Source organism: Opisthocomus hoazin, chromosome 12 (genome assembly GCF_030867145.1).
Source record: "Opisthocomus hoazin isolate bOpiHoa1 chromosome 12, bOpiHoa1.hap1, whole genome shotgun sequence".
Lineage (NCBI taxonomy): Eukaryota > Metazoa > Chordata > Aves > Opisthocomiformes > Opisthocomidae > Opisthocomus > Opisthocomus hoazin.
In genome coordinates, this window is record NC_134425.1 from 23,036,677 (window position 1) to 23,059,025 (window position 22,349).

At 46.0% G+C, this 22,349-nt stretch overlaps 1 protein-coding gene across 1 annotated transcript in view; it reads right to left on the bottom strand.

Moving 5' to 3' along the window:
* GLG1 (golgi glycoprotein 1) overlaps window positions 1–21,072 on the bottom strand; it is an 85,105-nt gene extending 64,033 nt beyond the window's left edge. The window contains exon 1 of the mRNA XM_075434141.1: window positions 20,742–21,072. Within this exon, the coding sequence (XP_075290256.1) occupies window positions 20,742–21,071 (330 nt within the window). The 5' untranslated portion in view covers window position 21,072. The remainder of the gene's footprint in view (window positions 1–20,741) is intronic.
* Between the last annotated feature and the right edge of the window lie 1,277 nt (window positions 21,073–22,349).

Genomic DNA, 22,349 nt, shown 5'->3' on the forward strand with positions numbered 1-22,349 from the left:
GTAACATCAGGTGCCGATAGGCAGTTTGCTGAAATGCCTTAGTTGCAAGGCAAATTTACCCCTGAATTGAAAAAAGTCATTCATGCTGGGTTTTTCAGAAGTCTTTCCTTTTAATTAGACTCATTAACAGCCTCCAGCATCTCCTAATGTGAGCTACAATTTTTTCTACAAAGCTAATTTTGTTACTATGCTGCCCCAACCTAGTTAGCATAACAATTCCGACAGATTCACTCCCAGCCCCCTTTGCCGGTGTAGTTTAGTGCCATTTCGGACTGACCCCACATGCCCCCACCGTTTTCACTGGAGCCAGCTGACGGCAGACCAGGTGACAGCGTGCTCCGGGAAGCCAAATGTGCAGGGAGCTGACTGTCTTGCAGCCAGACCATGTGGTTATTTACTCTTTGAACTGACTTACACAACTAAAAGTCATTTTTCCTCCACTTTAAAATAGACCCAATTCTGTTGACAGTTTGATATTTCAACAATTCTCTTACAAAGCTTAAGTCTCAGTTGCATTTTGGAGAAGAAAAGGGCTTTTGAGCACTTATTTGCTTCTTTTTTTCCCACTTCACATTGGCTCAGTCTGCACAAAAGATCTTTCTCTTAATTGCCAGCACTCGAACCAAGCTGAGATCCGAAAATCAAACGGGGGTTTATTGTACCTTACACAGCTTGTGCCAAAATGTGTTACTAGATCAGCTGTTACAATCATTAGTAGTCAGGAATGTTGGCACAAAAACGCTGAAAAGGAAAGATAAGACGCTTTGTGACATCTGAATAAGCAGATGCCTCAAGGACAAAGGTACAACCTCACCTTTTGACCAGACCTTTACTAAATTAATCAACTCTGTTAGATCAAAGTCACTTTCTAAATATCAGTTGTGCAGCAGCATTTAATGAAAAGCTAAATTTTAAGTGATGACAAGCATTAATAAATACGCTAATTTCTTCATTTAACTGGCATTTGTAACACTAGTACAAAGAAGTAAGTTACTTCACAAAACACTACAGCTCCTCCAGGGAAACACCTGAAGCAGCCCATCTTGCTCATTCTCACCACAGCCAGTTGCGGCCAGCCAGGCTGCGAACACATTCAGAGGACTCCCTAGGAGGGGCAGCAGGCATCAACACCACAAAATTAAAAACTGTTCTCTCCAAAGCGAAACAAAGGAGCCATTTAGTAGCAGGCTGCAGTAGCTCTCTTCCCCCAGAGGGAACCACTCCCCAGGCAGCAGCAGCAAACCTAAGGTAGACGGTGCTGGAGCTTTAACAGATGCCGGGGATTTCCCAGACTAACACATATTAGCACTTCATATTTGCAATCCTGATCTCCAGCACCAAGCAGTTAATTTGCATGTTAATTAGAAACAGGTCATCAGAAAATTGCACCAGGCAACCTTTCCGTATAGACTAGAAAGGAGAACGAAGCATTTCCATAAGTCTCTCTCCTTTTTAAGCCTGCTTCCGTCTGTCTGGGAGCCACCCACAAGTTCACCGTAAATCAGGGTGCTCCTTTTGTTAGCAGAGAGCATCCATTTCACTACACGCAAATCTCAGATCACGAAAACTGGTTTAAGATCAGACAACTTTTGAGACTTGCAAAACAAACACGCAAGTCTTAGCAACGCTAGAGAAAAGAAAGCCAAATTAGTCTAACCAGAGAGTCTCCTTTTACTACAGTACAAAATTAAACAGAATTAAATCTGAAAGAAAAGCATAGAAGGCTTAGCCACTGGTGAAATCTGTGCAGCTCCCAAGTCTACGTGTTCATCCTGTTCCACTCACTGGTGACACTCACCGGCAATGGCAGGACTGAGAAGAGAGGAGGTGGCGAGAAAAGGTGGTGTACAGGACATTTTAACTACCTGGGAATACAGTCTGGGGCATCTCTTCTCTTCGAACCTTTTTCTACACAGTAATACTTACAGTATTATGCTTAAATCAAATGCCCTTTCAGCTTAGTTTTAGAGGTCTTATGTTGCCAAGTCTAATAAAACGGAATTACTGCTGCTGTTTCTCATACCTGAGACTCACAGGCACCTCAACTCTTGAGAAATCATTGCATTTTCTCCAGAACCTCCAAGACTGATCACCTGAAGTTAGCAGACAGTAACCGCATGGTTGGAAAACAGAGAGCAATACTATTACCAGGCTATACCTCAGCTTAACACTACACTGCGTTCTCAATGCTCAGTTGTTGTTGCAAACTCATAGGCAACGGATTTGACGTAAGACTTCCAGATGCTGAGATTCATGTACATCTTCCATGCTTTAACAGGTGCTCTTCAGCGAGAGAGACTCGTTGAAGAAGTCCTGCCCAGCCCCTTGACCATTCTGCCGGTGGGACTTGCCAGATCTCGCCTGCCACTCTGGAGACCAAAGACGCTGAGGCGTGGCAGGTCAAACCGGGCTTAAGCATCCGCCCCGCTCCACTCCTCACACATCCCCTGTCAATCTCCAGCTCTTTGTTCACACTGGCACCCCAAAACACCACCGCAACGTAGCTGCTGAGGAGCTGTGCTGCTGAAGTTAACAGCTGCTCAGAGGTTTGGGTCCAGGAATTCAGCTCACAGCTCGGTCCTGCGAGCAGCTCAGCTGCTGCAAGCGAGCACGCAGCAACACGCTGGGGTACAGCAGGCTCCTCGTAAACCAGCAACAACAAAGCAAGCATTTCACATAAACGCATTCTAGCTGAACGAACTAAAGCTCCAAAGACGTTGCCCAGGATTTCCTTGCAGGAGAATGTAAAGCCGCTGCGAGATCAAGAACAGGATTTTATACCAGCGCAGCTGGCTGCAAGGTTCTCTTTGATTTTTAAGAAGCAACAGCTTTTGAACTACTTGCAGACAGCCTGCAAAGGAGTCTGCGTACAGCAACACATCCAGACATACGATTTCAACACAGAACTAAGCAGATTTCTGAACACAGCCATCACTATACCACGCTGCGGACCACCAGCTGCGCTGCCTCTTTAATAACACTTACATCAATGACTACAATTGCCAGTAACTGACCCAGTAAAGAAACTGCGTTTGTTTCAAGTACCTAAGAGGCTGAGGAAAACTTCAAATTCAATTATGGTATTAGCCAGGGAACCACACAAAATTAAGGAGTAAAGGATAAAAACTCGGTGCTATTACTGTATTAACTCATCGCTTATGCTCTATGGAGTCTAAATGGCTATGGCCTTTTCTACCTGTTTCCTAGGATGACATCACCCAGACACCCGATTTTTCACCAGCACAGCCATGCCGCTGGAAATCCAAGCAGATACCCAGTTACGCAGGGAGAAAATCCTTCAGCCACTACGTGGGATCTGCATTAGGAATTCGCCGCAGTAAAACTACAGAACGTGTTTGCTTATTCTCAAAAGATTTACCAGTACATTTGAAGTCTTTGATATGATCCACAGCTGTACAGCAGTTTTGTTTCCTTTAGTACCGCCAGGAGAATCTAGGTGAAAACGATATTAACAAGAAAAAGCAAAACAGTGAGCCCAGCAGTTAGAAACCCTGCCCATACTTGATTCCTCACCTTCTTGCCAGATACTAACTACAAGATTGCAGGAAAGAATCACTGTGATTACAATCATTTACTGAAGCTGCTCAGTAAAAGCTCTGTAAAGGCCACGGGCCAGATCGGCCATGCCTTGCAAGAGCACGGAAAGCACTGAAGAGTGATGAATGTCGAGTAACTACTTGTTATACTTCTGCATATTAAAAAAAAAAAAAGCATTCTTCCACTGACCCACTGTTAAGGTTAGATCTTGTCCTTTTATATCCGCCACTGGATGAAGAGTCTCACTGCAGCTGGTACCCCCTGGCCCACCCCTGTCTTTTTATATCACTGCCTAAGGTCATTTTTAGTATGGGAATGAGAGCCATCATCTGCAGCCACTCCCCAGAGCACACAGCACTGACTCGCCAGTTAGTTTTATCTCTAGCCACGCTTGAACAATCTCTTGATAACATAACAGGGATTTTTTCCTTTTTTTAAAAAAGAGTTGTATCAACAACGAAACAAAGCAGACAAGAGTTAGGCACAAAAGCCACAACATTAAATGGAAGATAAGAGAAACACGGAAAACGAACTCTGCAATTGCACTAAAGCACAGAACTCCAGCTTTCCCACTGATCTCTGAAGGAATACGGAGAACAAGGTTTGTTGGCTATTTTTCAATCTTGTGATCTTTCCGGATACTTCAAGGAAACAGTATGCTAACACAACATCAGACGACTGCTGCTTTCAGATAGCACAGGATGGAGGATCTCAAATTTATGAAAAGGGCGTCTCTGGTTTTCTGTCAGAGGGGGAAGAGCTGAATTCTGTTTCAGAAATTCCCATGACTTCTACGTTATCTCTTCAACCTGTTTGCTAACTGCCTGCTCCAGGGACTTCTCTCTTACAAAAGTTCAAGACCCAGCTGGGCTCTGGTTTCTCCGGCTGCGAGTGACAACATCCCTCTCAGTGTTTCTACCGAGCTGACAAATCTTGGGGGTCTAATAAAAAAAACTTTAAGCAGACTGCTCATACCTCAGGAACCAGCTCCTCGGACTGCCTGCCAGTTTCAGTTCTGGAAAGCTCCCAGGCAAAGGATCTGCTCAGTCAGCCCATTAACCACTACATCATTTCAGTGGGAGTCAGAGAGGGTTAATCATCTTCAGCAAGACCTACAGCTCGAGGTTTGCGAGTATTTTTAAGTTAGCACCACCTGATGTTCATTCATACAGAGAACACTCTACTTGGGATTCCCTCAATGAGACCACTCGGCTCCTAACTTTCTTCTTACCAGACACATGCTGCTTCTCGCACACCTTTGCCACCGAAGCACAGGAAGAGGGCAAGCCTTCAAGCGGTACGGCATTAACGCGAGCTACCTAAAGCCTTCCGGCGTGTTGTCATTCCCTCGCTGTGCAAGTCAAAGCAGGCTGTACGGATACTTTTCCATTGATACAATCAGTGCTGCTACCAACAGAGACCAGAAGCTGCAATGAGTTGAATATACACAAGAATAAAAGCCATCTGTCTGACAGACTTGGCATTTCTCACTCAATATTGCAAAGAACTAATGAAACAAAACTCAAGGCGATAGTGCTGCAGGCTGTTTGCTGAAAGGTTACCTTTCGTAATCTCGGTTACGCATTCGTAATCCATTTGCACACACAGAGTGATGTATTAACTACCAACACGCAATGCCGTTTGGCTAATTGGCTCACTGAGAAAAGACTAAAGATATTCCAACTTCCTTAACATGAACCGATTTAAAGACAGTACTTTATCCCTCAAGGGTAAGGGTGCCTGCCTGACATTTTTATTTAATATTAATGTTGAGACCACTGAAATTCATACACAATATTCTGGAGAAAACAAAGTTTCTGAGATAACATAATCCTTCTATACAAGTGGTCCTTACACAGGTCACTTTAAGAACATATGTACACCAGCAAATGTTTACAAGAACTCCATCCTCTTTTAGAAAACCACATACATCTGCCTTGTCTGGTCTACACCAGCATGTGAAATGGGTTCCAACCCTACAGCAAAAAACAGACCACATTAGTGTAACCGAACAAATCATCCCACATATTTCAATACACTTACAGAAAGAATTATTCCAAAAATTCTTGTCCTCTCCTACTATCCACTCTCTCAAGCCCATTTATTTATCTGCACTTCCCATCAAAAATTCACATTTAGTACTTTTGAAAGTGCTTAAGTCTTCAGCTTTAATTTATAGACAGCCTCCAAATATATAAGGCCCTGGTGAACCAGAACTCTGCAAACCAAGAGCCCCCAGTTGTTTTGATTATATGCAGAAGATTTAAAATATATATATAGCAGGGTTTTTTAAAAAACAATCTGCAAGTAGTTTGAGGTCTCCTGGGTATTGATCAAGAACTTAATAGAGTAATTAGCCAGGGTTCATTAAAACATGCTTCCATTAGCCTCCCTAGATATCTAATCTGAATTCATTTACACAGCCATGTACCACAGGTGCAAAATTTTAACCCCCTTAAGCCCAGTCTCCCATAATATGGACATCTTTTCCCATCAAGGCTTCACCAAGTCTTTACCCTATTTCTATCACATGGAATCGAAATATTTTCTCCTTCTCACTTTAGTACCGAGCTCCTCCAAAGCATCTTGACTTGCAGCTTCAGCCACCAAGGTTTTACCTGGCTGAGCAGACACTGTCTGACCCTCTCCAAGGACCAGTGTATCTGAGGCAGGGACCACTGAAACACATGAAGCCACTCCTAAGCACTGCCGCTCACGGCTGAACACGCCGAAACCAGCACCTGTTTTCCCTGTACAGCAACTGCTGCGTGTTTTGTTCAGCTGCCTTGGCCACAGGAGCAGCAGCCTTCAGCAGTGAAGCAGACAACTGTTAGAAACTTATTACTCCCAGATTTAATTGGCTTCTGCAAGTCAAATCAGTGCTCACTTCATCAACTGCCTAGACCATCACCGTGATTTATGTTAATAACATGCAGTGTATAATCATAAGACCATGCCTGTTTAGGACCCATCCATCTGCGTATGGATGCTCATGCTAACGTGCCCTTTTAGAGCACCCTTCTCTATCCCATCAGCTCCCAGAGTTTTACCCAGAGCACTGAGCAGCTGAAACAGCCTCACCCAGCCAGCAAGCCACCACACTTCAGCCTCTCCCGAAAACACTCCTCCTAGGAGCATCGCAAAGCACAAGAGAATAAAGACAGGCATGGCTTTTCACTGCATGCTCTCCCCTGAAGTACTCTGAGGGTTTAATGCATCATAAAGACAGCATAAAAACTGGGACAAGAGCTTGATATCAAGCGTTGGCTGAAGCATGCAGACCTCCAGGGAATGCTGACCTTACAAACCAGGCGTTTCTAAGAGCACAAAAAACCTCTGGGAAAAGTTCATTAGAACCTTTTAATCATCCTCCCCTGTCACAGCCTAAGCAAAATGCTTGGCTGAGAAAGGAAAAGCCTAAAATATACATATAATTAGCCAATACCACTACTGTCATTATTGAAAACCATGGAGCACAGTGTTAAAGAGGACAAACTACTTGAAACACCCACCAAAATCACCATTCAGGATGTGAATACCTCAACACTAAGTAAATGGTCAAACAGTCTAAATGAAGTCAACTGGGGAGTCTTTTTAACAAAAATACAATAAAAAAAAAGAACAAACATTTCTCACAATTTGTTAAACAGCTCTGAGAAAAAAAATCTCAGCTCAGATACACTAGGACATTTTGTAAAATTCAAACACCTTATAAAAAATTAGGTGCCAATCATATAGGTAACAAGTACTCAACTATCACACGTCCGCATAAGAGAGGAGCATCACTTTAGTTCTGTACTCAGTTTATTCAAGCTTGGACAAGCCTGACGCATGCCAAGATTTAAAACTATTAAGCTTCATTTTACGTCTAAATCCCACACACCCCACCCAAGCAACCAAGCTCTGAACACAAAGCAAACCTGAGTGGCTGGAAGCGCAGCCCCCCTGCTCCCTTCACCCTAAAGTGTTTCATATTACGTTAGGTCACGTTGTTCCAAAGCAAGCGTGATCGCCAGGCCTCCGTCTCCACATCACCAGCAGCTCTCCAGGGAGCACGGGTTATTTCAGTAACTTTTGTCTCTGGTTTTCCTCACTGAGCACTTTCTTCTTGACAGCGAGCAGCAAGTTTCGTTGCTGAAGCTACCAACCGTGTCCACAGTCTTACAGCCAAGGGTAAGACACAGCACCGCAATACTCCCGGAGTCTCCAGCAGTATTCATCCCACACCCATCTCCGGCTCTTACACTCTCCAGCAGAGCCACGGCTTGTTACAGATTACACGCAACTTCATAAACACGTGCAAGAAACATAGCAAGACACATTGTGTAGAGAATCTGAGGACAAGACGCCTCTGCTACTTTCCTCCTCCGCAGCTCCCAGGGTCCCTGCCGCAGTAGAAGGAGGAGTTCCAGTCTTCCTGAAGGATGAATGTCTAGGGCAATCAAATCCTGAGTATTCACCAGGTACGTGAATATCAAATCTAAGAACAAATAAGCTCTTTGGGACAGTAACACCCTACTCCAGACCACATTTCTCTTTGACAAGAGCCCCAGGCATTTTGGTACAGAAATAGCATTCTGCTGTTCTTGTAGTCCCAGAACTCCTTTTGGACTAAAACAAGTTGCAGATTTGCTCCAGAAGAAGGATGAAGCAACATTTCAATCCCACACAGCGTTTTTAAGACTCTGAGATGCTACAGGCAAAAGAAACTCTTCCACATTTTTCACAAAGCACTTTCCAAGGATTAGAGCTAGCAATTGACAATAAGAAAGGATGCGAAACACCAAGTCACTCGGATATCTACACCCAGTGCGCCGTTATCTTTTGATACAGCAAGAGTCTTGCCAGTAAATGTTAAACGTGTTCTTTTTTTCTGTAAGGAAGAATAAACACACCTATGTCTCATTCAGTTCAGTGACTAATTAAAAAAAAAAAAGCAATTTGCTCGCCATTGAGAGATGCCACTCATTCCCAAGATCACACAGGCAAAGCTCAACTGTTATGGAATGCGTAATGCTGAAACGCAAAAAAAGCCCCAGCCCACCCCTCAGCTCTGTTCACGGCACCGAGACAGACTCGCTGTTTGGCCCACGCTTTCAGCCTGCATACTGTTCTACTGTTGCCAAGTTCTGTGGCTGAGGAAACCAAAGCAAAGTTATTTTAACCAGCAGCTCCCAAAGTGACGCAGCACCATAACAAAGGTTCTCATCCGGGTCCAGCGCAAAATGTCACCAACCTCAGCTACCTGTCGGATTTACAGAACCTTTTTCAGCTTGGACAGCCAGACCCAGAAAACAACAGATGTGAGCAACCCAGTAAGACAAAATACAGTCAAGGCTGCAAATTAAGAGCGCATCCATGGGGGTAACTCTACAGGAACGGCAACTTATACGGAAGAAGTTGTTCTCCCCCTTGCACCAGAGCCGCAGCCGTCCTCAGAACAGGATGCGAGATGTGCTTTACTAAGGCAGCCGCTAACAACTACCGCTACCTGGAACACCAGGATAGAAAGGATTTCCATCCTTTCCAAGTCACTATTATTCTGGAGGATTCACCTGATCGTGTACCTTTTCTGGGGAAAGGTAGAATCTTTCTACTGTTATTGCATCCAATCAAAACCATCAAAACTTCAAGATAAATACTTCCATGGCCAAAATCCCAGCAGTATGCCATGCGATCCAAGAAGGGGTTCTAACCAAAATCTCTTATTTGCTTCTCTATGAAATCAATCATTTGATTACATAGCTACTGTACTCACTGTCATCAGGCCAATTCTGTGATTTTATCAGTATCACGGAATTTTACCCTGTTTCTAGGACAACAAGTACTTTCCACATAAGAGCAAGCTAGAACAACAGCTCCTGTACCTTCACCTGGAAAGACTTAATTAAGACAATTTGGCTAGCATAGCTTTGGTTTGATATTTGAATAATAACCAATATGAAAAATTCCATGTTCGAAAAGGCAAAAAAGAAGACTGTCCACCTTCACACCTGGGCTACATGCCCAGATGCTCAACACAAGCCTACCGCTCAATTTTCCCCGAGAACAAAGAGTCCCAGCTGGGAAACAGTGGCAAAGCACACCGCCAACCTGCGACTGGACCCTCTCGCCTGCCGCAGAGAAAAGAATAACCCCGATGTGGTTCTTATTCCCTTTGTTTCCAGGGGGCTTCAGGACCCAGAAAGTGTCTGTGCTGTTGAATTCCCCATCCACCTCCATCTCTTCCTAGAAGGACGCAGATCTACTGACAACCCATGCAGCTCCATCAGCTGGGCTCACCTCTCCAGGTCGGCTCGAGATTCACCAGCACACACACAGAAGGAAGCTCGCCGCTGAAGTCCTGGATTCAGGTCTGAACACGCAGTTAAAGCATACCCAAAACAGTGCCACCAAGGGATAGGTGACCAACTTATTACAGAGTGCAAAACAAAACAACAAGCCCTGTAAGTACGGAAGCAAACAGCACTGTACTCACACTGCCCAAATTCTGATCATATGAGATGTTTCGACAGCTCTGAGGCATTACTGGATACCTTGCAAAGATGATCTTGATTCACTTTATTTTATGGCTTTTAACACCACAAAAAGCATGCAACATACAAAGAACTTAACGAAAACCACGCCAAACGCCCAAAGGGTTGCTCAGAAGTACTCTCAGCAAGGTGGTTCCCAATGCAGTGAACTGTAGCACCAGCCGGCCTCCACGAGTTTATTTTAAGTGGTTCCTGAGCATGGATGTTCAGCTGGGAAAGACTCTTCCGGCCCAATTTAAGACCAGAACAATCAAGGTATGTCAAATAATACTCCGCATTAAACTTGCGGCAAAGTTTTGAAGATACACAGAGGTCCTCAAACATTTTTATATCGAACAGACTATAAGCTACTCTGCTACCTTGCTTCTAATGTCTTCCTTTTTTACATTCTGCTTGAATGGCTCAATATTAGGTTCAGAGAGGGGCTTTTATTTTTTAAGTCAAATCTTTAATCTCCTAAACAGAATCCCAATTACAAATTAGTGGGCCCACTAGGTAGTGCAGAAGTGATTACAGTCAGAGATCAAGCTCCATCTCCCAACAAACCAAGTATCACTTCAAGATAGCAACAATACGCGGCCGTGTTATTTAAAGTTATTTGTGGTGTAGAACTCTAAGCCTTAGGAAAGTTTTTGCCTAGTTCCGTTTGCCCTAAGCCACTTCAGCCCACACACTCGATAACACAGTTGTGGTGGGCCAACAATCAGCCGGTAAAGTGACTGGAGCGCTGATTCTCACCTTCTCTTTCAACAACACAACAGAGAAATGCAGGTGCATTTCTACTCCCAGCTGTACGCCAACACCACACAGCCTACCTGAGCTCTCCAGTATTCTTAAACAGTTTTCAGAAGATGCCTTTTGCGAGTATCCCAAGTTTAAGATACTGTGAAGCCTAGTGAGCAAAACAGACATTATAACACAACATTTATTAAACAATCCTCAAGGGCATCACAAAGTCATGATGGATTTCACTAGAACGTCTCAAGGGAGGAAAGTATTTGGGGAAATTACTTTGGGAAGAGCTGACACACAAAGAGAAGAACTTAAAGTCCGTCAGCACTTTTCTTGGCAGAACAAGTTTAGACTAGGGTTTTATACAAGAGGAGGCTGGAAGAGTTCACAAATGCCTGGAGGAGGGGAGGGAAACAAAACACCCTGTAGTTTGTGGCTTGTTGTATGCTCTTCCCCTTTGTGTAGGTCTTACCCATGAGCTGCCCATAGAAAGGAAGCCAACGTATCCTCAGAGCACATGGAAGCCGTTTGATGTGGACAAGCTCAAGCCACACCGCCCAAGTACCTGAGCTACAACAAACTCTACGTTGTTCCAGAAAAGTCTGTCCTACACACTGCTGCCATGCCTCCAGTCAAGAGATAAGAGTGCTGTCAGTGATGGTTCACCGTATGTTCAGTGTCTGCTAAAGCACAGGTAAAGGGTCATGAAGCAAAAATAGGAAACACAGCAAGGCTTTGTGTTCTGTGACCGAAGTGCAGAACCACATTCCTCCTACAGCTACTATTTTGCATGTATACTTCTAATTAAGGCTATTAACAATAACATCAGAATGAGTATACACCTTTAGAGCCGTGATTCAGTTGAGGGAGAAGTATGTTCCCTCGTACCATACCTTCCCAGATGATGCTGTTCTTGGGATTCCCAGAGGCAGGACAAGCATTCACCACAGCAGTCCATTCCAGCACCCAGTTTAATAAAAATGCAGGGAAGACATCCACCATAAACTAGTGTTACAGCCTTTTCGGCTTTAAAAAATAATGCCGCTTCAGATGACTAATCAGAAACAAAGTAAGTGAAGATAGCTGCTGATGGCTGCCCAGAAGCCTTCAGTTGAAAAAGTACGCAATGTTACCACATTCACCAGATCTCTGACTTCTGCTGCAGACAGTGACTCAAACAGCTCCCTGTTTTCTGGCAGCAAATGCTGTTAACTCACCTGTACTCCCCTCCAGTAAGCACTGACCCCATACCCTGCTGAATCCTTGCCTGAGAAGCAGACAGTTGCAGAGAATTCACCTCACCGTTTTAAGCAGAAGAAAATGGGATTGTGAAGGTTGCCATACGCAATCTCCCATTCAAACCACACCTTACAGCACACTGAGCTTCTCCAGTTCCATGCTGCCTAAAAAGATTTTCCTGCATGTTGCTCTACACTTCTCATTTAGAATGCAGTTCCGGTTGCAAACTACAACACGCAACTCAAAGACTCTTCCACACTTCTTTAATGATGTCACCCACAGCGCACGTACGTCACTGCAAAGCAGACTGAACCTTTGGTCTGAATACTGGCAGGAAGAAAGACAGTATCACCATACCTGATGCTTACGCAGAGTCGAGCCAACTCTACAGACTTCAGTAAGGTAAGACAGATGTCATCACAAGTCTGAATAGCTTGGTCTCTCGCACAGCACAGCAACTCACGCATCTCGAGTACTGCAGCACCAAAACCACACGCTCACAGCATCAGTTCAAAAGTAATAATGAAAACAGCAGCAGGGTCAACAACATCATACGTGAACAGCAACGTACAATGCTTGGCAAATAAAACCCACGGTCAACCGTTCTCTCCACCTGCAGTTACACAGGACCTTGTATCAATTGGCCAGATTTTGACTAGCCTGTCTGAATTCAACAGTAAGAGGATAACATTAACAGAGATTCATTTAAATCACCATGCCCTTGGTTAAATAATTGCCTCATGAACAATTCACGTTGTAAATTATGACAACTGCGGCGTGGCAGTGATTTTACTTGATGGTGGTTAGTTTTTCTGATTTTATTACATATGTAGATAGGCCACACAGACACTGACACAAGCCAAAAATCAATTTGATAATGAAAGAGCTTACTGTAAGCTTCTTCCAGACCTCATTGCAACTCAGCTGAGAACAGTGTAACAGAAGTTGACTCAGCCCAAGTCAAGCCTGGACTGTTACAGAAAGCCTACAAGCCAAGCAGTTTTGTTTTAATTCTATAAAAACTTTTTGTAGGGCAATTACTTCAACAGTTAAAAGAATGTATGCTCTGCTGAGTTTGTTTTGCAATTAACTTGGTGGAAAGTATTTTACCCCACACTAACAGGACACTCTAAAAAGAAAGTCTCAATTAGCAAACTACTGAGCATGATGAAGGCTGGTGAGCCTCCCATTATGATTCAAGAGATCTAGACGGCAAACTCGCCACCAGATTAAGTTAGGCATTATTTTTTAAACAAAAGACAGCACATTTGCCTGAATGATTTTGCATGGCAGGGCTGGAACAGCTATTTGTTATTAACCTATCCTGTTACATATAAGTACTTAATTATATCAACACAACCAGCTGCATTCTCCAGCAGAGACTCAAAACTCCTGAGAATAAGGAAACTACAAGAAGTTGTCCCTATGTTGTTACCTGGAAAAAGAGATATTAGATGTGTACCATTCGTCACAAAGCTGAAAGAGCTACAACATACACATATCCAAAGGAGAAAGTAAAATTAATTCAGACAGTACATCCTCAAAAAGACAGCGTTGAGAAAACAGACTCCCAGCTACTGAAGGAAATTCCTCAGCTCTGAACTGCAGGCGTTCAGACACCAGCGTGCCAGGACACAGCTTTAATGAATGCCACCGCTGCCCAGGAGTGGAACAGTATGGGTTTTCATCCACTGTATTCATGAACAGAGGTTGCAATTCTGCTACAAGCTGGCACCTGGGGAAGGCAGGATCTTGGCTCCTCACCTAACACACTGCTACTGGTACTGATAAACTGAACATCCGGAAAACGAAACCATCCCACGATGACAAAAAAATAATCAACTAGCAGAATTCACTTTTATTTTTTAGTATCATAGCAACCAACTTCACAGACCTTAAAGCTAAATTCATCAGAAGACCCAAAAGAAACAAGATTTCAAGTAAAAAGGCAATTACCTATACCTTTTATTCCTCCAGCTCTTTGGGGGTTATTATTAAGAATAACTGCAAAGCTTTTTCAAAAGTGTATGTTTCCCAACAACCAAAACAAGCAGAGTCCACCGAGAGTGGTGCTCACACGCAGGAAAGCTACAGTATAAAGCACATCTATGCATTATCTCTTTACTAGAAAATAAAGGCAGCACATAATTCACCTAGAATAATTTTTCCTCAAACCATTCCGTTCCGACCATGACAACCCAAAGCAGCACCAGACCCAGAGAGATCTCCTATCCTGCAGCAGGAGGAAGGGGAGGATGCAAGTGGGGAAAGCACAATCTAGTTGTACCTGTCTGTACTGTCATAGCTGACCAGAACATTCGTTTTCGAAACATTCAGCTATTTGGCTCAGTAAATCGCTTCCCCGTAACCGGACCTCTGCATAACACGGCTTTCTCAGTTCATCGTGAGCCATGCTCAGGCTCCACAGCCTGCATCAAACTTTATTTCAAATCCTGTATTTCCCCTCCTCTTCTCCCCCGTATCCAGAGCTGCAGCAGGCCAGCAGTGCCAGCTCACCAGTGGAAGCAGATGCGTAAAATAATCCTTTTTATTAAGCGAAACATCCCAGGCCAAACTGAGGCATAACCAGCTACCACAAGTATCAGCATGCCAACTACAGCACAAAACAAACAAACAAACACCACCCACAACTCACCTCCACCAAAAAAAACCATAAAAATAACTCGCTCGGACCAGCAGAAGTTCAGCAACTGTTAAGACCGCTAAGGATAAGGAGAACTAAGAACCTGAGTTTAACACTCAGGTTCACAAGGCAGCAAGTCCTGGACCTAGCAGGAGAGAGACCATCTTACCCTCCAGTCAGCTCACACGTGGCTTTAGCCAGATGAAAAGGGTACTCTGAAATATTGCTACATCCTGAGACGAAGCCAAAGGCTGATGCCAAAGTAAGTAACCCAAACACAAATCAGGCTTTTAAAGTGTATTTAGAATTTTACTTGAAGACTTAACTACAAAAGTCAGGAGGAAACTGGGTTTACACTGTCTGAACGCAAGGAAAATCTTCAGAACAAAAATGTGGCTAATCTTGGTTAACAAGCCAAGTCTCAGTAGAAAAAGCTTCAGAGAGTGTTCCAGTCTTCTCGCCATCATTTTCTTTTGTTGTAGCTCTTATGGTTTTTTCAAACCTTAATCTTCTCAATACCTTCCTCCTAGGTCCAGCCTTTCCCTTCCGTCGACTTTGGTGGATTCATCTCCCACTTTATGAATTTTAGAAGCAGGCGGGACCAGTCCTGACCATCCAAATTAATTTGCATCTGCAACACACCACTGTGAATTCCTCCTTAAATTCAGTGTGAGAAAGAACGGTACCTGGCGATTTGTAATACAGATGCAGAGTCTCCAACTCCTAGAGGGTCTAGCATCCAGTTACAGCCCAATAACAAACTCAATCTCTTAAAATTGTAACACATTCTTACTTTAAGTTAGCTCAACTTCAACTACAGATAAGAATTCACCTCTTTTTTTTTTCTTAAGGATGTGAGAGTTCCTAATCTCCCTTGCCCTGTGCAGACGGCTTTGAATCATCACCTGGTCAATACCCCTTAGAAAACAAGGAAGGTGCAAGCGAAGCCCTTGGCAAGGCTCAAGGTACATTTTCCAGGTTTCTGATCATTGCCTTTAAAAAAAACACCACCCTTTGTGCGTTGATATCTGAACCAGACGATAATGCTGCAGGCACTGTAAGAGCACCACTGGAATACTAACGGCCTACTCCTTTGCAATAGTAATGACCAGAGAACCAGAACAGCCTCCATCCCACAGCTACACACTTACCGCCCTGAGAAACAGGCGGCTCCCACCCAAAGGAGCTCACCTGAAAGCCAGGGAGAATGCCTGGAGGTTTCAAGGGACAAAAACAAACTCTGAGCACTGAAGGAGATGGCCAGCTCCATAAACAGCAAGTCCTCGCTATTTGCGTTTCCTAGAAACTAGCCCACTCCCGCGCTATGTTTAATCCACAGCCCTCAATTACTTACAGCTCTGGACAGGTAAACAGTCATTTGCTGCCACAGCCCAGACATCTCCAAAAAAGTACTTTAAATGCCAGCCTCCATGTGTGCACGGGAAAGCTGTAAGAGGCAGAAATAACATGAGTACGTGCTCAAATATGAGATAATGTCTCCTGATGAGTCAAAACAAAACCTTCCCCCTTCAACTCAATAAATTATGGAGATAAAAGGGAAAAAAATTAAAATAAATTGAGCTACTGTGACGAGGTCACACTTCTCCACCTCAGCGCAACCGAAAAGCTCCAGGGAGGCCTTCACATTTCCTGTCCTTTTACCAAGAAAGTAGAAAAACTAGAGAACAAGCACAGGGACCGAGCGCACACAAATTTTCCTACAACTACAGCACTGCCTAACGAGATGAAGGCTCCAAGCACACATTATTGTCCGGTTTCTCTTTTCCATCTATAATTTTAAAACTTGGGTAATTTCACTGGTGCTACTTTCTCACACCCCTTAAGGAGCTCAGGTACATACAGAGTGAGGAACAAAACATTTATACGGAAGAAATGTGCCAGTTCCCAACCCGCCAAATGTTACACCCTTCCCAGTCTGTAAGTCACATTAAATGAATTTTCTGGCCTTTCACACTGACTACGCATCTGAAATAACAGGAAAAATACTACTCTTAAAATACACAGCTTTCAAGATTAACTTGTTTTGTTCTTAACCCAGGAGGCCAAAACTTTGATCTCTAATCCCAACTTAACCACAGCCGTTTGATCTTAGAAAAATCATTCAGCCTCTACTGCATTAGCGTTACACAGATGGACAGAATGCTTTAAATAATGGATCTTTACAAGTGCAATGCAAGTAAAGCTCAACAATTGACATCGAGTTCACTCACCGATTAATCAGACCTAAGGTATGTTTTAACACTAAACTTACGCTCACTAATAAGCCAGAAGAGAGCTACACTGGTTAAGATATTTTCATACCTGCTAATGTCTCCTACCTCAAATTCAACAACTCAGTCATGCTTTAAATGCAAATCATCATTAATCATGCAAAATTTTTACCTAGCAAATACGTTAATATTTCATGGGTTTATTTATACTATAACCACCATGAAAATTAGTTTAATAAGCAGTCCATTAAAAAGTGCTTAAAGGCCACACTCTACGCTGAGTGAAACGCAAGCTCTTCAGTGTCTCTAGAAGCAGGCTAGCAACCAGAACTGTTTCTGAAAAAAGCACTTTCAAACACATTTTTGAAAAGCAGAATTTATATACCACCCCATTCTACTTTTCTTATATCTTGGCATAAAGTTATTCGGATAACAATTAAAACATCGATGACAAAATGTAACTGACTCAAAACAGTAACATGCCCGGTGCACAAATAATTTTAACTAGAAGGAAATTAATTCCTCTGGAAAACGCATTAAAACATGCTTTTGATTCTATTTTCTGACTATAGTCAAAGGCGTTTAAGCTGACTAGCTCTGACCACTACCTCCTCCAACTAAGGAGCATCCTTCCCACTCTTCTGCTAAGAGGGAAGCAGAAAACTATGACTGTACCTTGATTTCTGTCTTTCAAATGGTTGAACAACCCGAAATGCAGAAGAGTTCTGCATCCGCAGAAGCAGACTCTGCACTATGGCAATTAAGCATTTTATTGACTTGATGGAAAAATCAGTGGTAAAGTATTCGAAATCAGTCAGGGGGGTCTGATTTTTTTTTAAAAAAGAATTCTAAAAATGCACAGTGCTTAACTATCTATGTTGATAATACTGTAAATTGACCCTCTACAAGTAACCTCTCAAAATCAATACTTTAAAATTTACCATTTTGGGATTTGGTTATTTCAGGGGGGGGTTAACTGTTTTCTCTTGTTTCAAACTATTCTTTGATGAATATTGTGTTAAACAGCTTCTCTCAGTATTCACCTGACAAGACAGGCCTATCTTGTACCAACCAGTCAACCAGAGACTCAACACTCCTGTTCCTCAGATTCAGGAGAACTACGCAGCAAAAACAAGGGAGGACTTACTTTAAAGTAAGTTAAGTTTCACGGTTACAAATCAGCAATTACTGAAACAATGTGACTGTATTCACAGTGGCTAACAAACAAACACAACTTTTCATTCCTCTATAGATCATGGACTCAAAGGAAAGCTTTCAAGCAGTGGCTTCCCTCGATTGTTCCAATTTAAAAGTGTCCTAGCTTTTCTTTATCACACTAAGAAGAAAAACCAACTGATAATCTTAACAGCTCTTAGTAAGGCTCCTGGTTTGAAACTGAAAGTTTGCCCACTTTAGAGGAATGTTTCTTACGAGAAAAATAAAATCACCTATGCAAAAAAGGCTGCTTCTGTAGCCTAACTGCATCTAAAAACGTTACCTGCTACTTGCAGCAAAGCACTGTCCAAGCACTGTCCTCACTGACGCTATCACACACACAGCAGCACCCCCAAATCTTCCATTTACTACAGCCCGACTTCTTTAAACAGGCTTGTATCACTTCAGACTAGTTCCCCACCCATTCGACAACATCATTGTCACTTTGCTGCTACTGTCCAAACAAGCTGTCAGATGCTCTAGGGTCAAAATTAAAAGTTATATCAACAAGAGTAACAGCTAACACCTCACTTACTTCCTCTGCTGTCACCTCCAACGCAAAGGAAACATCCGAGACAACAACCGACCCCGCTCCCTACCACCCGACATGCCCCCCCATGTTTATAACTCATGACTTTTACTCAGTGCCTAAATATCAAGAGTTAAACAGGAGGAAGGCTCGGAAGCCAGTTAATTAATTTTTCAGAGCAGCACTCTGGGAAGTAATTTTTACGCCAGCACACAGCCCATCACATCTGCGTTACGGCAGGGGAACTGCTGAGTCTAAGGCCGGCTGGCAGGGCTCTTCACAGGCTGACGGACAAATAAGGACTGAGCCGCAGGCAAGCACCTTCGGAGAGAAAACTCAATCCAAAAGGACCCCAAGATGTCCCACCGATGCCTGGGATGTCACCTCGGGAAAAGATTCACCTTCGGCACTGGGTAACAGACAGCATTACAGCTAGATGAGACCAACAGCCAGCAAGCTACTGACAACAAGGCAGGCTTTGAAAGGGGAAAAGGAAAACCGCAAGGCAGACACAACATTCAAAAGGGAGTGTAGTTTTCATGAGATACTCAGAACCAAAGTCAAGGCTTGTACTTGCTGAAAAGAAACCGTGATGTGAGGCATCCCTTCACCTTTTGCTTCTCCCTGCACACGCCTGTGCCCTGCCCCTGTGCTCACCCCCCTCTGCACACTCGCCTAACTCAGTGAAATGAAAAACTATTCCAGCAGAAAGCTGATGAACTGGATGATAAAAAGGTCCACCTCACTAAAACGGCAGAAAACCAGCAAGCGCTGGAACCAGAGGAAGAGAAGGGAGGGGCCACACAACTGGAAAGAAAGGAACAAGGAGAGCTTGCCTTTTTGGCAGGCTGGCAGCTTGCGAGCCACTGCCTGCAAGCGCAGCTTCTGAGGTCGTCTTGGAGAGGGTGCTGCCCTAACAGGGGGTCCAAAAGGCCCCAGACCAGTGAAAGAAAGAGCAAGGAACAAGTTCTTCACAAAGCAAATATCAGAGCATTTTATAACTGTGAGAGATGTTGCATCAGAACTCATTTAAAAAGTCTGCCGTGAGTATCACCTTAAACTACCTGCCCAAAACTAAAACATGTAGTTAGATAAAAATCTAAATTATTTTTGGATCCTAAGCTGGAAAGTAACCACTGCCAGTTGCCGGTTCAAGGCTCCCCTTGATGAGGGTAACCATTAAGTCACTGCCATCTGCTGTCTCTGCGCTAACCGATGAGAACCGGGCACGGGTTTTACCTGACTGCATTTCCACTTGACAAAACACCATTAAAACCAACCCAGCCTGGCATTCCCAGACTCCACGGCAAAGAAGCCAAGAACTATACAGACCGGAACACCGAATCAGCTCCCCAACAACGCTCTCCCCTTGCTCAAACCGAGCACAGACCACCGAGGAATGAATGAAAGGATGTGGCGAGAACAGACCCTGAGGTGCCAACTCAGTTTTTTCCCCCGAGTCAGATCCAAACCGCTCCCGACAGATGTTTGGGAGCAGACTGCCCGGCCAACCTCGCCGCGTAAACTAAGCCAGGTCTAAAGACCGCATGTCCAGTTTGATGCACGCGCTGGAAACCAACCGCCTCGGCAGCCGAGCTCTGCGTGACGGTGGGAATCTCAACCTAAAGGAATAAAAAAAGGAATTTTTCCTAAAGGAACAAAGCCCCCTCAGCTCACCGCTCGCACCAGCCTGGCGCTGTCCCCCAGCCCCCCTCACCCAGGACACCCCCGCCAGGCACCCAGGCCGACCCACCGCCGCCCCGCCGAACCCCCTCCCCGCCCGGGGAGCGACGGAGGGGCCGGAGAGCGGCTCCTCTCCCGGGACCCCCCGCCCTCCCCCCCTCGCACGGAGCCTCCGCAGCGGAGGGGACGCGGCGCGGGAAGGGCGGCCGGCGCCGGCCCGCAACCAAACCCCGCTTTTCTTTCAAGAAGGAAAATCGTGAGGTAAAATCCTGAGGTAAAGGAGGACGGGCGGCGCGGGCCGCGCTCCCCGAGGGGCGCCGAGCCCCGCTCTTTGTTCGCCGCCGCGGGTAGGCCCAGCCCGGGCCGGCCCTCACCTCGCGGACGTCCTGCAGGCACTCGAGCACGGCGAGGTTGTTGGCCCAGCTGTGCTTGGAGCAGAGCCGCACCACGTCCTCCCGGCACACCGCCTCCTCCGACAGCTTCCACCCGCTGCCCGAGCCCCCGCCGCCGCCGCGGGGACCCCGCGGCCCCACCGCGCCCGGCCCCGCCGCCTGCACCGCTAAGGGCAGAGCAGCGGCCGCGGCCGGGTTGGCGGGAGCGGGGCCGCCCCCCGCCGCCGCCGCCCCCCGCCGCGCCGCCAGCGCCAGGAGCAGGAGGAGCGCCGGGCCCGGGCAGCGGCTCCGGACACGTCCGCACAGCGCCATCTTGGATCCGCCACCCCCGGCGCGACCGCCCGCCCACCTAGCGGCACGCACGCCGTATGCAAATCAGCGCGCCTGGTACGTCACCGCGCCGCACCCCCCCTCCCTCAGAGGGCCCCGCCCCTTTCGGGCGAACGGGGTGTGGTTTCTCCTGGCCACGCCCGCAGCGCACGCCGTGGCCACGCCCCTCCCGCCACCGCCTCACGAGGCCGAGGCGCCATCGCGGCCCCCGGCGCTATCATGGCCGCCGGCCGCCATTACAGCCGTCGGCCGTCAGCACGGCCCCGCGGCGAGGAGCCGAGCCCCCGGCACGCTCACAGCCCTGGCAACGCCGCCCGGCCCCGCGCCTCCCGCAGCGCTCGGTGTCCGGCAGCTGTAGGGGTTTTTGCCTAAAATCAGTCCCCACCCATGAATCCCAGAATCGCAGCATGGCAGGGGTTGTTGGGGGGACCTCTGTGGGTCACCCAGTCCATCCCCCTCCCCAGGCAGAGTCACCCAGAGCAGGCTGCACAGCACCGCGTCCAGGCGGGGCTTGAATATCTCCAGAGAAGGAGACTCCACAGCCTCCCTGGGCAGCCTGGGCCAGGGCTCCGTCACCCTCAGAGGGAAGAAGTTCTTTCTCATCTTCAGGTGGAACTTCCTAGGCTTCAGTTTGTGCCCGTTACCCCTTGTCCTGTCTCTGGGCACCACTGAAAAGAGTCTGGCCCCGTCCTCCTGACACCCACCCTGCAGATATTTGTAAGTATATATTAGGTCCCCTCTCCGCCTTCTATTCTCCAAGCCCAACTCCCTCAGCCTCTCCTCGTAGGAGAGATGCTCCAGTCCCCTCACCATCCTTGTAGCCCTCCGCTGGACTCTCTCCAGTAGCTCCTCATGTTTCTTGAACTGGGGAGCCCAGAACTGGACACAGCACTCCAGATGGGGCCTCACCAAGGCAGAGCAGAGGGGGAGGAGAACCTCCCTCGACCTGCTGGCCACACTCCTCTGAATGCACCCCAGGATCCCATTGGCCTTCTTGGCACCCAGGGCACACTGCTGGCTCATGGTCAACCTGTCGTCCACCAGCAGTCCCAGGTCCCTTTCCGCAGAGCTGCTCTCCAGCAGGTCCGCCCCAGCCTGTACTGGTGCCTGGGGTTGTTCCTCCCCATGGAAGGAGAGAGAAACGGGTGCTGCTCTGAGAGTTAACTTGTCCCCCGAGCAGGATCCGTAACGGCTGATCCCACTGTGGACGGGATCTGCGAGTTCCTCTGGGGGCAATAAGGAGGAGCTGGCTGCTGAATT